This window comes from Sminthopsis crassicaudata, chromosome 5, assembly GCF_048593235.1.
Source record: "Sminthopsis crassicaudata isolate SCR6 chromosome 5, ASM4859323v1, whole genome shotgun sequence".
Lineage (NCBI taxonomy): Eukaryota > Metazoa > Chordata > Mammalia > Dasyuromorphia > Dasyuridae > Sminthopsis > Sminthopsis crassicaudata.
Window position 1 is genome coordinate 178,382,916 of NC_133621.1, and position 14,570 is coordinate 178,397,485.

The 14,570-nt window shown below is 33.2% G+C and overlaps 1 protein-coding gene across 3 annotated transcripts in view; it reads right to left on the reverse strand.

The window, feature by feature from the left end:
* SLCO1C1 (solute carrier organic anion transporter family member 1C1) overlaps nucleotides 1-14,570 on the reverse strand; it is a 156,415-nt gene that overhangs the window by 83,640 nt on the left and 58,205 nt on the right. For all 3 annotated transcript variants that reach the window (XM_074268885.1, XM_074268887.1, XM_074268888.1), the window contains 2 exons: nucleotides 9,727-9,972; nucleotides 8,878-9,042 (listed from right to left, as the gene is read on the reverse strand). In XM_074268885.1, the coding sequence (XP_074124986.1) occupies nucleotides 8,878-9,042; nucleotides 9,727-9,972 (411 nt within the window). The remainder of the gene's footprint in view (nucleotides 1-8,877; nucleotides 9,043-9,726; nucleotides 9,973-14,570) is intronic.

Consider the following 14,570-nt stretch of genomic DNA (forward strand, 5'->3'; position numbering starts at 1 on the left):
AAATGGAGACAGAAAGGAGTATACTTACTTCTCAGCAGTTCATGGAACCTATACAAAAATTGATCATATACTAGGGCATAAAAACCTCAAAATCAATTGCAGTAAGGCAGAAATGGTAAATGCATCCTTTTCAGACCACAATGTAATCAAAATAACATTTAAAAAAAAGCCAGGGGAAAATAGACCAAAAAATAATTGGAAACTAAATAATCTTATACTAAAGAATGATTGGGTAAAACAGCAAATCATAGACATAATTAGTAACTTCACCCAAGAAAATGACAATAATGAGACATCATACCAAAATGATACAGCCAAAGCAGTAATAAAGGGAAGTTTTATATCTCTACAAGCCTACTTGCATAAAATAGAGAAAGAGAGGGCCAACAAATTGGGCTTACAATTAAAATTGCTAGAAAAGGAACTAATTAAAAACCCCTAGACAAACACAAAACTTGAAATTCTAAAAATAAAAGGTGAGATTAATAAAATTGAAAGTAAAAAAACTATTGAATTAATTAATAAAACTAAGAGTTGGTTCTATGAAAAAACCAACAAAATAGACAAACCTTTAGTAAACCTGATTTAAAAAAAAGGAAAGAGGAAAAGCAAATTGTTAGACTTGAAAATGAAAAGGGAGAACTCACCACTAATGAAGAGGAAATTAGAACAATAGTTAGGAGCTACTTTGGTCAACTTTATGCCAATAAATTCGATAACTTAAATGAAATGGAAGAATACCTTCAAAAATATAGCTTGCCCAGATTAACAGAGGAAGAAGTAAGTAGTCTAAATAGTCCCATCTCAGAAAAAGAAATAGAACAAGCTATTAACCAACTCCCTAAGAAAAAATCCCCAGGACCAGATGGATTTACATGTGAATTCTACCAAACATTTAAAGAACAACTAACTCCAATGCTATATAAACTATTTGAAAAAATAGGGATTGAAGAAATCCTACCAAATTCCTTTTATGACACAGACATGGTACTGATACCTAAACCAGGTAGATTGAAAACTGAGAAAGAAAACTATAGACCAATCTCCTTAATGAATATTGATGCTAAAATCTTAAATAAGCTATTAGCAAAACGACTTCAGAAAATCATCCCCAGGATAATACACTATGATCAAGTAGGATTTATACCAGGAATGCAGGGCTGGTTTAATATTAGGAAAACTATTAATATAATTGACCATATTAATAATCAAATTAATAAAAACCATATGACATCTCAATAGATGCAGAAAAAGCATTTGATAAAATCCAACATCCATTCCTACTAAAAACACTTGAGAGTATAGGAATAAATGGACTATTTCTTAAAATAATAACGAGCATATATTTAAAACCCTCAGTAAACATCATATGTAATGGCAATAAACTAGAACCTTTCCCTGTAAGATCAGGAGTGAAACAAGGTTGTCCACTATCACTCTTACTATTCAATATAGTACTAGAAACGCTAGCCTTGGCAATAAGAGCCGAGAAAGAGATTCAAGGAATTAGAGTAGGAAATGAGGAAATCAAACTATCACTCTTTGCAGATGACATGATGGTATACTTAGAGAACCCCAAAGACTCTGCTAAAAAGCTGTTAGAAATAATTCAGAACTTTAGCAAAGTTGCAGGATACAAAATAAATCCACATAAATCCTCAGCATTTTTATACATTACCAACACAATCCAACAGCAAGAGATACAAAGAGAAAATCCATTCAAAATAACTGTAGATAGTATCAAATATTTGGGAATATATCTACCAAAGGAAAGTCAGGAATTATATGAGCAAAATTATAAAACAATTGCCACAAAAATAAAGTCAGATTTAAATAATTGGAAAGACATTGAATGCTCTTGGATAGGCCGAGCGAATATAATTAAGATGCCAATACTCCCTAAACTAATCTATTTATTTAGTGCTATACTAACCAGACTCTCAAGAAACTATTTTAGTGACCTAGAAAAAATAACAACAGAATTCATATGGAACAACAAAAGGTCGAGAATTTCAAGGGAAGTAATGAAAAAAAATTAAATGAAGGTGGTCTAGCTGTACCCGATCTAGAACTATATTATAAAGCAACAGTCACCAAAACCATCTGGTATTGGCTAAGAAATAGACTAGTTCATCAGTGGAATAGGTTAGGTTCACAGGGCAAGATAGTGAGTAAAAATAGCAATCTAGTGTTTGACAAACCCAAAGATCCCAACTTTTGGGATACGAATTCATTATTTGACAAAAATTGCTGGGAAAACTGGAAATTAGTATAGCAGAAACTAGGCATGGACCCACATTTAACACCACATACTAAGATAAGATCAAAATGGGTCCAAGATTTAGGCATAAAGAATGAAATCATAAATAAATTGGAGGAACATGAGATGGTTTGCCTCTCGGACTTGTGGAGAAGCAAGGAGTTTGTGTCCAAGGGAGAACTAGAGATCATTATTGATCACAAAATAGAACATTTTGATTACACCAAATTAAAAAGTTTCTGCACAAACAAAACTAATGCAAACAAGATTAGAAGGGAAGTAACAGATTGGGAAAACATTTTTACAGTTAAAGGTTCTGATGAAGGCTTCATCTCCAAAATATGCAGAGAATTGACTTTAATTTATAAGAAACCAAGCCATTCTCCAATTGATAAATGGTCAAAGGATATGAACAGACAATTTTCAGATGATGAAATTAAAAGTATTTCCACTCATATGAAAGAGTGTTCCAAATCATTATTGATCAGAGAAATGCAAATTAAGACAACTCTGAGATACCACTACACACCTATCAGATTGGCTAAGATGACAGGAACAAATAATGATGAATGTTGGAGGGGCTGTGGGAAAACTGGGACACTGATGCATTGTTGGTGGAGTTGTGAAAGAATCCAACCATTCTGGAGAGCAATCTGGAATTATGCCCAAAAAGTTATCAAAATGTGCATACCCTTTGACCCAGCAGTGCTACTCCTGGGCTTATATCCCAAGGAAATATTAAAGAAGGGAAAGGGACCTGTATGTGCCAAAATGTTTGTGGCAGCCCTTTTCATAGTGGCTAGAAACTGGAAAATGAATGGATGTCCCATCAATTGGAGAATGGTTGGGTAAATTATGGTATATGAATGTTATGGAATATTATTATTCTGTAAGAAATGACCAACAGGAGGAATACAGAGAGGCTTGGAGAGACATCAACTGATGCTAAGTGAAAGGAGTAGAACCAGGAGATCATTATACACTTCAACAATGATACTGTATGAGGATGTATTCTGATGGAAGTGGATATCTTCAACATAGAGAAGAGCTAATCCAATTCCAAATGATCAGTGATAGACAGAATCAGCTACATCCAGAAAAGGAACACTGGGAAATGAGTATAAACTGTGAGCACTCTTTTGTTTTGTTTTGTTTTTCTTCCCCGATTATTTTTAGCTTCCAAATATAATCCTTCCTTTGCAAAAACAACAACAACAAAATTCAGTTCTGCACATATATATTGTACCTAGGATATACTATAAGATATTTAATATGTATGGGAATTCCTGCCATCTAGGGTAGGGGGTGGAGGGAAGGAGGGGAAAAATTTGGAACAGAAGGGAGTACAAGGAATAATGTTGTAAAAAAATTTACCTATGAATATGTACTGTCAAAGAAAATGTTATAATTATAAAAATTAATAAAAATTTTTAAAAAAGAAAGATTGAGAGAGTAAAAAAAAAGAAATGTATATTATTCTAAATGATAATAAGAGGGGAAAGGAAAATGGGAGTGATGAAAGAGGAGAGGGCGGATAGGAGGAGAAGTAGTCAGAAGCCCACACTTAAATAGGGAGAAGATGAAAGGAGAGAGAAAAACAAATAAATGGGAAAATACAGTTAGTAAGAGTAATTGTAAAAAAGAAATTGAAGCAAGTTTCTCTGATAAAGGCCTCATTTCTATAACATATCAAAATCCAAACCAAATTTATAAAAAATAAGAGCTATTTTCCATTTCATAAATGATCCAAAAAGAAGTTTTCAGATGAAGTAATCGTAGCTATCTATACCTATGTGAAAAATACTTTTAATCCACTATTGATTGGACAAATGTAAATTAAAATAATTTTGAATATCATATACTTATTAAATTAAATTGGTCTATAGGAAAAGGAAAATTAAAATGTTGGAAGGGTTTTGGGAAAAATGAAACACATTAATGCTTTTTTAGTGTAGTTGTGAGATGATTCCATATTCTATAGAGCAATTTGGAACTATTCCCAATGGACTATAAAACCATGCATAATTATGACCTAGCAATATCACTATCTATGGTATGGAAGTGTTTAATTTCATAAGTTAAAATAAAAAATATCAATGTGAAAAATAGATAAGTGTAATAATCTGCATGGAGGTCCAAGATTAAAAACAAACATTTTGAATGAAAACAACTTTGAAACAAACATTTTGAATGAAAACCGGCCAATTATGGAATTTTAGCTTTCTCTTTATCCTAAGTGTTCAGGGCTCAGCACAGTGTCTGGTATATAGCAGGAGTTTAAAAAATACTAGTTCACTGAAAAAGTCAGTCTAGGAGAAGAAAAAATATTGGAAAGACCTGCAATTTCTACATGCCTAGCTTTCATTTAAAGTGTATCTGTGAGGTCCACAATTCTGTATATATTTTGAAATATTACATAAGAGTCAAAAAAATTAGACTCAATAAGTACTACTTTATAAATTCAAAATAATTTAAAATTAGGCTAAGGAACTTCTAATCAATAAGAAGTTAGAAAAACTTTTAACAAGTATCTTATAGTACAGAATATAATAAAGCCCAATGAATATATGACCTCAATGTAAAGTATATTACAATTAACAAAAAATTTGGAAAACAGTATTATTTTAAAACTAGGAGAGGATTGATTAAAAAAAAAGGTTTAGAAATAAACATAAATATGGAAATATGGACAATTTTGATTACAAAATGTCAAGAAGCGTTAAATGTGGGTCCATGCCTAGTTTCTGCTATACTAATTTCCAGTTTTCCCAGCAATTTTTGTCGAATAATGAATTCTTATCCCCAAATTTGGGATCTTTGGGGTTTGTCAAACACTAGATTGCTATTTTTATTCACTATCTTGCCCTGTGAACCTAAACTATGCCACTGATCAACAAGTCTATTTCTTAGCCAATACCAAATAGTTTTGGTGACTGTTGCTTTATAATATAGTTCTAGATCAGGTACAGCTAGACCACCTTCATTTAATTTTTTTTTCATTACTTCCCTTGAAATTCTCGACCTTTTGTTCCATATGAATTCTGTTGTTAAAAATTTACCTATGCATATGCACTGTCAAAGAAAATGTTATAATTATAAAAATTAATAAAAAATAAAATAAAATAAATGTCAAGAAGCTTTTATATGAAGAAAAGCAATGCAGCTTGGATTATATTACAATATTCTGATGTAATACAAGCTTCTTGAAAGAAAGGGTTGTTTTCATTTTCATTTTGTACATCTTCAGCATATGGTATAAGGCCTAACATATATTTGATACTTGATAAAATTTTATTGGCTGACAGAATGGGATATAGAGGAACAAGGGGTAAAATGTTTGTATCAAATACCTTTGATCAAAATCTGATAACCAAGATAGATTAAGGAATTAACATAAATATATTATTTTCTAATGGTATGGTCAATAGATATAAGTAAATTTTAAAAAGAAGAGTTGCAAACTTTGAATAACAAAATACATTCTACATCATAATAAGTTCCACATCATAAATAATAAAAAACTCAAAGTTTAAAACTCTGTAGTCTCTCCTCACTTCAAAAAAAATTGGAAAGGAGGAAAGAAATCAGCACAGCCAAGATTACAAGGGAAGCAGAAAGATGAGGGAAATTTTTACAGTCAGTGTTTCTGAAAAAGACTTCATTTCTAAAATATATAAAGAAAGAAATAAGTTAAATTTGGAAGAATATAAAACATTCCCTAAATGATAAATGATCAAAATATACAAACAGACAATTTTCAGGTGAAGAAATTAAAGCCACATCTTGTCATATGAAAAAATTCTCTGAGACACTACTCATTGGAGAAATGCAAATTTAAACAACTCTAACTGAATCTAACAGGGTTTATATGACATGTAAAATAATGCTATTTAATTAATACACATCTTAGTACCTCTATTGAGCTTGTGTATGTTTTTTAATCAAAGAAGAGTGCCTCAAAAATTCCCTATGGTGTCATAGCCTATAAAAAGCCAATTGGTCTTCTAATTCTTCCTTCATGTGGTTTTAAAGTACATGATTCAAGGAGCAGTTTTAATTCTAAATGAGAAGGGAAAATTAACAAATTTGGAGAAGTTGTTTTTAATGAAAAACATCTGGCTTAAAGTGTTGGTCTTATTGAAAGTAGAACATAGAATCTAAGACTTAAAAACTTATTCTCAATACCATATACTTTATTTGTTAATAAATCACACCTCTTGGTTCTCTCTATTAGTTTTACTCATATATGAAGAGAGCAATCCTATATGAGCTTCTTTTTTGACCATTTGAAAGTAATAGCAACATAATTAACATTGTATTAGACACAACTTTTGATTCTCTATCTCCTTCCATACCTGTGTGTATGTATTTCTGTGTCTTTTTAAAATGAAAAAAACAAGGATTACAACATTTCTAGGTTTGTTTATAAAATATGTCATTTAACCAGTTATCCTCCATCTATTTCTATGAAATGTATTTCTCCATGGCAATCCAACTAGATCACAAATTGTATTGCATAGAACAGTAGATTGAGAATAAGGATAGAAAAAATTTTATTCTGATTTTAAAATAGTAAGTTATTTCTGGACAAGTCATTAGTTTTCTTTTGGCTCCCAGTTTAGTATGTGATTGATTTGTTTCTGTTTGTGAAAGAATGAACATGGTTCTTATGAACAAAGTTTTATTATATAATTTAATGCATTTTGACTTACACTGACAGATACAGAAGTCTGTTAAAAGAAAAACACAACAAAGGGAAATAAGACAGGAGAAAATATGACTTCTAATGGCTTTTAAATGTATCTAGATGTATAAGTAAAGTAATAATCATATTCACAAATGTACCCCACATAACACTATCCTGCCAATAATGAAGTATTGTTATAAGTACAAGTCCTGGAAAAATGAAAATTTTGCTTAGATAGCTAATGCAATTTAAAAATAGTATCTCACTTAGTCTTGACAATTTTCACAGTACTAGCTTTCTTGTTCTTTTTTAAATAAATTTTATAATTATAATTTTTGACAGCACATATGCATGAGTAATTTTTTATAACATTATCCCTTGTATTCATTTTTCAAATTTTCCCCTCCCTCACTCTACTCCCTCCTATAGATAACAGGCAATCCCATACATATTATATGTGTTACAGTATAACCTAGGTACAATATATGAGTGTAAATCCAATTTTCTGTTGCATGTTAAGAATTGGATTCCAAAGGTATAAGTAACCTGGGTAGAAAGACAGTAGTACTAATAGTTTACATTCAATTCCCAGTGTTCCTTCTCTGGGTGTAGCTGTTTCTGTCCATCATTGATCAACTGGAAGTGAGTTGGATCTTCTTTATGTTGAAGATATCTACTTCCATCAGAATATATCTTCATACAGTATTGTTGTTGAAGTGTATAATGATCTTCTGGTTCTGCTCATTTCACTCAGCATCAGTTCATGTAAGTCTCTCCAAACTTCTCTGTATTCATCCTGTTGCTCATTTCTTACAGAGCAATACTATTCCATGACATTCATATACCATAATTTACCCAACCATTCTCCAATTGATGGACATCCATTCATTTTCCAGTTTCTAGCCACTACAAAAAGAGCTGCCACAAACATTTTGGCACATATATGTTTCTTTCCGCTCTTTAGTATTTCTTTGGGATATAAGCCCAATAGCAGCAATGCTAGATCAAAGGCTATGCAGAGTTTGATAAATTTTTGGGCATAGTTCCAAATTGCTCTCCAGAATGGCTGGATCCTTTCACAACTCCACCAACAATGCATCAGTGTCCCAGTTTCCCCACTGTAAAGGGCTAGAACTGAGCAATGCACTTGGATGATGAAGCACGTGAGACTAATTGCCAATTGGACGGTTCCCTATTAACTTGTTTAAGGTTGACCCTCCCCAGCTGTTCTGTGCTGACTTGATTGGTGAGACAAAGAGAGGGAAGTGACTTGTGTGGGAGGAGCAGGAGAAACTTGGGTGGTGGAACTCACGCTCACTTGCACTCGTGACCTGGCGTTGGAGGCGACGGTAAAGATCTAGAATAAAGACGTTTAGTGATCCTGACTCTTGCTGATTTCTGGAAAGATAGAGTTCCAGCAAGTAATGATATTGAGATTTGGACTGCATGTAAAATATTAAAGCATTAAAAAGCTGCTGATAAAGATGAGCTATTTGATATCTCCTTATTAATAATTGGAGATTATCTTAGCATAGTGCTGAAGAGAGCTAAATTTGGAATCTCAGGACTTGAAATAGAATCTGGGCTCTATCACTCACCTGGGTGATCTTGGGCAAAAGTCACATCTCTTTGGCCTTCAGTTTCTTAATATGTAAGTTAAGAATGAAGATAGGGATAGATGATTTCTAAATTTCCTTTCAGGGCTATAACCTATGACTTATCCCTAGTTTATTCACACTGAAAACTGCCTTATAATCAGCAAGTAAGTCTTGTTATGACATAAGCACATACACAATTAGATACTTTTCCCTATTAGAGCTTTTATCACATTTATACCTCAGAATAAATTTTCCCCCTCAACTTCTTAGGGAAAAACATAACCCAAAGAAAATTCAGTTTTGAAAAGATTTACAAGTCAAGGAAACCATACCTATAACAAAATTTGTCTTCGAAGATGATTGTCCATACTGTTGTTCAATATATTTAGGTTTGTATGTGAACATTCCAAATAAAGAATTAAATTGAACAGTGCTTGCACACAAGTATAAAAAGTACACTGGATTTCCAAAAAGCCTCTTCAGAGAAGGTAGAAAATCTGTAAAATAAAAATTAAATGGACCAGTTACCCCAAAAAAGATAAGATAGGTTTTAATTAATTTTTCAGATATTCTCAATCATTTTTAACTTTTCCCTGCCTCTCATTTGAATAATACCAGTTTCCAGTCATCTCAAAGCTAAAATATCTTCTCCATATATCCTTTTTTCCCTTTCTCATGTAGATAATGTCTTGGTTCGACCTTATATATGCTACTATATTATAGTATTGTACTGTACTTCAGTGGTGTCCTGACTGATCTTTCTCTAATCTCTTCCCTCGCCAATCTACAATTAACAGAGTAATCTTTCCAATATAGAAGTCTTACTATATCATGCCCCACACAATTCCAAAACTGTTAGTGATTGCTTTTTATATGAAGGGTAAATTAAAAAAAATTTTAATCTTATATTTTAAAGAGTTTTTTTTAATATATCTCCGTTTAATCCATCCTGTCTTCTTTTATATGAATATTTTCCTTCATCCTCTATGTTTTCTCATCATGTTCTGCCCTTTCCAGCCTCCATTCCATGTCCCATATCTAAAGAATCCTCCTACTCCTCTTCTTGAAATTTTTCTTTTCTTTCTAGACTCAATGTGCCACCCACACTATGAAACCTTTAATGTTTGTCCTTATGTAAAATATCTAAGGAATATAAAAATAACATGTGCAAGTTTACTCACCTCTTGCCATTTCTAGCATTGTCACTTTCTCCTGATAGTGTATGTGATATTCTTTAGGATTTTCAACAATAAACTTTGATTTTTCAGAAGAAGAAATGGAATCTTTCCTGCTTACAGGTTTCATGAGATTCTTTGGCAAGAACCAGAAAGGTACAGCTGCAATAAGACTTAGGGCACCTGCTATTAAATAACCTAGCCACCAGGCACCTACCCATTGTGTGTCCTTTGGAGTAATGGCTAGGTTATCTAAAAGAGAAAGAAGATAACTGAGTTGTCCATCTAGAAACATTTATTTAAACACTTCCAGCACCAGAAATTTGATTAGTTAGTCACACAGAGGATGATTGCCCCACATTAATTTCTAATAGCTTCACACATTTATTATTTGAGTTATTATGAATAAGCTATGTAACTTACATCTCATTTTCTTGCCTGTAAAATGGATATAGGATAGTTGTGAGGATAAAATAAAATGTTATTTGTAAAGCACTTTCCAAATATTAGAACACTATATAAATATGACATTATTATTATTGTAATTATTGTGGCGTTCACTATGTGGTAAGCACAGGGCTGAACAATAGGAAAATAAATCAAGCAAGACATTCCTTCCCCTTAAAGGAAAGATAGCACATAGAAATTAGCTGTAAGGGAAGAAAATCTTCATTGTAAGAATTGGAAATTGAGGAGATATCCATCAATTGGGGAATGGCTGAATAAATTATACTATGTGATTTAGATGGAATATTATTTTTCTATAATAAATGATTAGCAGAATGCCATTAGAAAAACCTAGAAAGTCTTCTGTGAGTGCAAGCAAAATAAAATGTACCATGTACATATTACTGGCAAAGTTGTAGGATATCAATTGTGAATGACTTTGCTATTCTCAACAATACAATGGTCCAAGACTAGTCTGAAGAACTGATGATGAAAAATGCTCTCCATACACAGAGAAAGAACTGATTATGTCAGAATCCAGACTGAAGCATACTTTTTAATTTTTTTTCTTAAGAGATTTATTTTGGGGGGAAATGTATGTTTTCTTTTACTACATGACTTTTATGGAAATGTTTTACATAACTTCATATGTGCTTTTTCAATGGAGGTGTGGGAAGCAGAAGAATGGAGATAATTTGGAACTCAAAAATTTAAAAACAAACAAAAATAATATTACATGTAACTGAGGAAATATATGTGTGTATAACTTTTTAAAAAGAAAAATCTTCACCTGAAGAGTATTCTACCAAGGAAATCACCTATACTGGTAAACAATTTTTATAAATATAAATATATTTCATTTGAGAGTAAAGAGATCTGCCAACTGGAGACATGATACCAGCAGATGTTACTTGAGATTAGTAAAATTAGCAAACACTAATGGTGGATACTACCAACTACAAATCAGAAAAGCAATGTCCACTTAAATTATTCTATACAAAATAGTTTTTCACAGGTCACGATTTAGACCATATATTTCCCATTGTTTCATTCCTGAATTGAGATCAATTCCCTTTTAGCACAAATGTTTTATATTTAGCTGTATCCATATGCTAGATCACTCATCCTGCTATCACTCTTTATACCTGACCCTCAGCATCCATTCCACCAGTTTCTAGGGAAGTAATTCTATTCAGCTTTTTAACTTTCACATTTTGATGGTGACTGAGTGAAAACTTGTGTTGATTTTAAGTCATGTCTGACCCTGTTATGTTGGCAAAAATATTGGGGTGTTTTGCCATTTCTTTCTCTAGAACATTTTACAGATAAGGAAACCAAAGTAAATAGGATTAAGAAATTTAAATAGAAGTTAAATGATTTGCTCTTTGTCATATACCTAGTAAATGTCTGGGACTCAACTTGAAGTCATGCTTTCCTGACTATACCACCTAGTTGTCTATCCATAGGCTTAGCATATCACCTACTACATAATAAGCACTTTAACAAATGCATTTTCAATCATTCATGAACATAGGGTGATCATGGCCTTGAAACATAAATCCATCAATATGGGAGGTATTACATATAATTAAATAAATTACATAAACACATAGTAACATAGTAACATAACACATGCTAGAAGTATGTAACAAATAACATGATCAAATCATCATAAATTGAAAATTTATAAATCTCCATAAGTCCATTGTCCATTAGTCTCATCTTGTGTTAGGAAATCCAATGATTCCTGCTGGTTTTAAAGTTCTTTAACAGTCTTCTTATTAGTCATGCTCTTTTAGTGTCAGATATTTCTTAGATTTTCTCCTTTGTTTTGAGGTATTTCTTTTTTCCTGTCTCTCTCTGATGGACAAGGCAAATATGACTCGTTGGCACCCATCTGATTCCTTCTCCATCTGAAGAAATATAAGCAAACCCTCTTCCACAAGCAGTTAATTTATGTGGTCCCTTCTGTTGACCACTTTCTGGGTCTCTCCACATCACCTGGCAATTATCTAAGGACAGTGGAGCTGCTCGTACTGGACACTGCCCTTGTGGTGGGTTATAAAATCTGTCTGCTGGAGCCAGTGCATCTTTGTCAAAAATTAGAAAATTAATGGTATAGAGAACTAAATTTAGAAGTTCTCTAGGGTTACCTGCGGCTCCTCCTTTCTTTTGTTTTTGGAGGAGTGTCTTAATGTCTCTGTTTCTTCTCTCTACTATTGCCTGACCTTGCAGATTAAAAGGTATGTCAATGGTGTGTAAAATCTTATACTGTGCACAAAAGTGCGCAAAATGTTTAGAACTATATGCAGGTCCATTATCTGTTTTTATTTCTTGTGGCACACCCATAATTGCAAATGCTTGGATAAGGAATTCACTGACCACTCGGGTTGTCTCTTTTGCTATTGGCACTACAAAAGTGAATCATGAAAAGGTATCTATCACCACGTGGATAAAAGACAGATGACCAAAAGACTGATAATGGGTCACATCCATTTGCCAGATTTCATTGGATCTCAAACCATGAGGATTCTTCCCTGGAGGGAGTGTAGGAGTGTGGAAAGGAAGGCAAGCAGTACAGCTTTTTACTATACTCCTCGCTTCCTCTCTTGTTATTCCAAATTGTAAATGTAAAGCTCGAGCAGCCTGATGATATTTAGAATGAGATTCTTGTGCTTCCTGAAATAAAGGACTACTGGCTAACATGGTTAGAAGGCTATCTGCCTTTGAATTTCCATCAAAAATAGGACCTGGAAGTCCACTATGTGAGTGGACATGCAAGATATAAATCTTGCCTGGATGTTTTCTCACTTGCTCTTGAAGTTCCTTAAAGAGCTGATAAATATTAGAGGCTGCATATTTTATTTGGGCTGTGGCAATTCTTTGTACTACAGCTACTGAATAGGCTGAATTAGTAACTATATTTACATCTCCTGGGTAATAAGTAAGAGCTAGCATAATAGCAAATAATTCATTCTGTTGAGTGGACTGAAAAGGAGTCCTGACTACTCTCTTTATGGTTAAATCATGAGATTATACAGCACAAATATTTTCTTTGGAGGCATCTGTAAAGATTGTTGGTCCTTTAAGAGGAACCTTAGAAACCTTTTCTTCAAGAATCCATCGCCAATTATGTAGTAGCCGGGTTATCTTTAATGGAGACCCATGTGCAAAATTTGGAGCTGTGGCCAATAAAATTTGCCATTCTGGGATGGCCTCACAGCATACATAATTTTGTGCATTAGTATAGAATGTGTATATTCTTTCAGGACTTATTCCAGATAATTGTATTACTCTCTTAATAAAGCCTTTAATAAAATTCTAGCCACAAGCACTGGGTAAGGAGTAAGGCTTTGTTCTGGTTGTGCTGGGAGGTTCACCCACTCAATCACACTGTCTTCTTGATGAAGGACTGCTGTGGGTGCCTCTTTTGTAGCAAATACTGATGTTTCCAAGGGTTTTTGAGTGACTCTTTCAACCACATTGGATAAAGCCAGTTCAACTTCTCTCAAAGCCTCTTGTTCTTCTTTTGTAAACTGGCGTGGTGAATTTAAAGCACTGTCTCCCCTTAAAATGTCTTATAAAGATTGAAGTTGATTGATAAAGCCTAACACTGGACACATCCATTGGATATCTCCTATTAATTTTTTGGAAATCATTTAAGGTGTCCAACTTCTTTGTTCTTAAAGAAAGCTTTTGTACTGTGAGTATCTTAGGATATATTTCATATCCTAAATATTGAAAAGGAGCATGTCTTTGAATTTTTTCTGTAGCTATAAGCAGTTTGTAGTACTTTATTGTTTCTATGGTCTTTTGTAGACATGCTTCTAACATTTGTTCCTCAGGTGCACATCCCAAAATATCATCCATATAATGTAACAATATTACTTTTGGAAATACTTTTCTTATTGGGGCAAGAGCAGCAGCAACATACATTTGGCACATAGTAGGGCTGTTTTTCATTCCCTGTGGCAAAACTGTCCATTCATATCTTTTATAAGGCTCAGCTAAGTTAATGCTAGGCATTGCAAAAGGCAAATCTTTTCATATCCTCCTTATCTAGAGGGATAGAATAGAAACAATCCTTAATGTCTATAACCCAAAGAGGCCATTCTCTTGGCAACTGAGTAGGAGATGGAAGTCCAGGTTGAAGAGTTCCCATAGTTTCCATCTATTCATTTACTCTTCTTAGATCAGTTAACATCCTCCATTTTCCAGATTTCTTTTTCACCACAAATACTGGGGAATTCCAAGGACTTAGAGAAGGCCGCAAGTGTCCTTGGTCAAGTTGTTCTTGCACTATATCTAATAAGGCCTGAATTTTATCACTTCATAAGGGCCACTGTTCTACCCACATTGGTGAATCAGTCTTCCACTGAATAGGAACCGGTGAAAGTACAGGT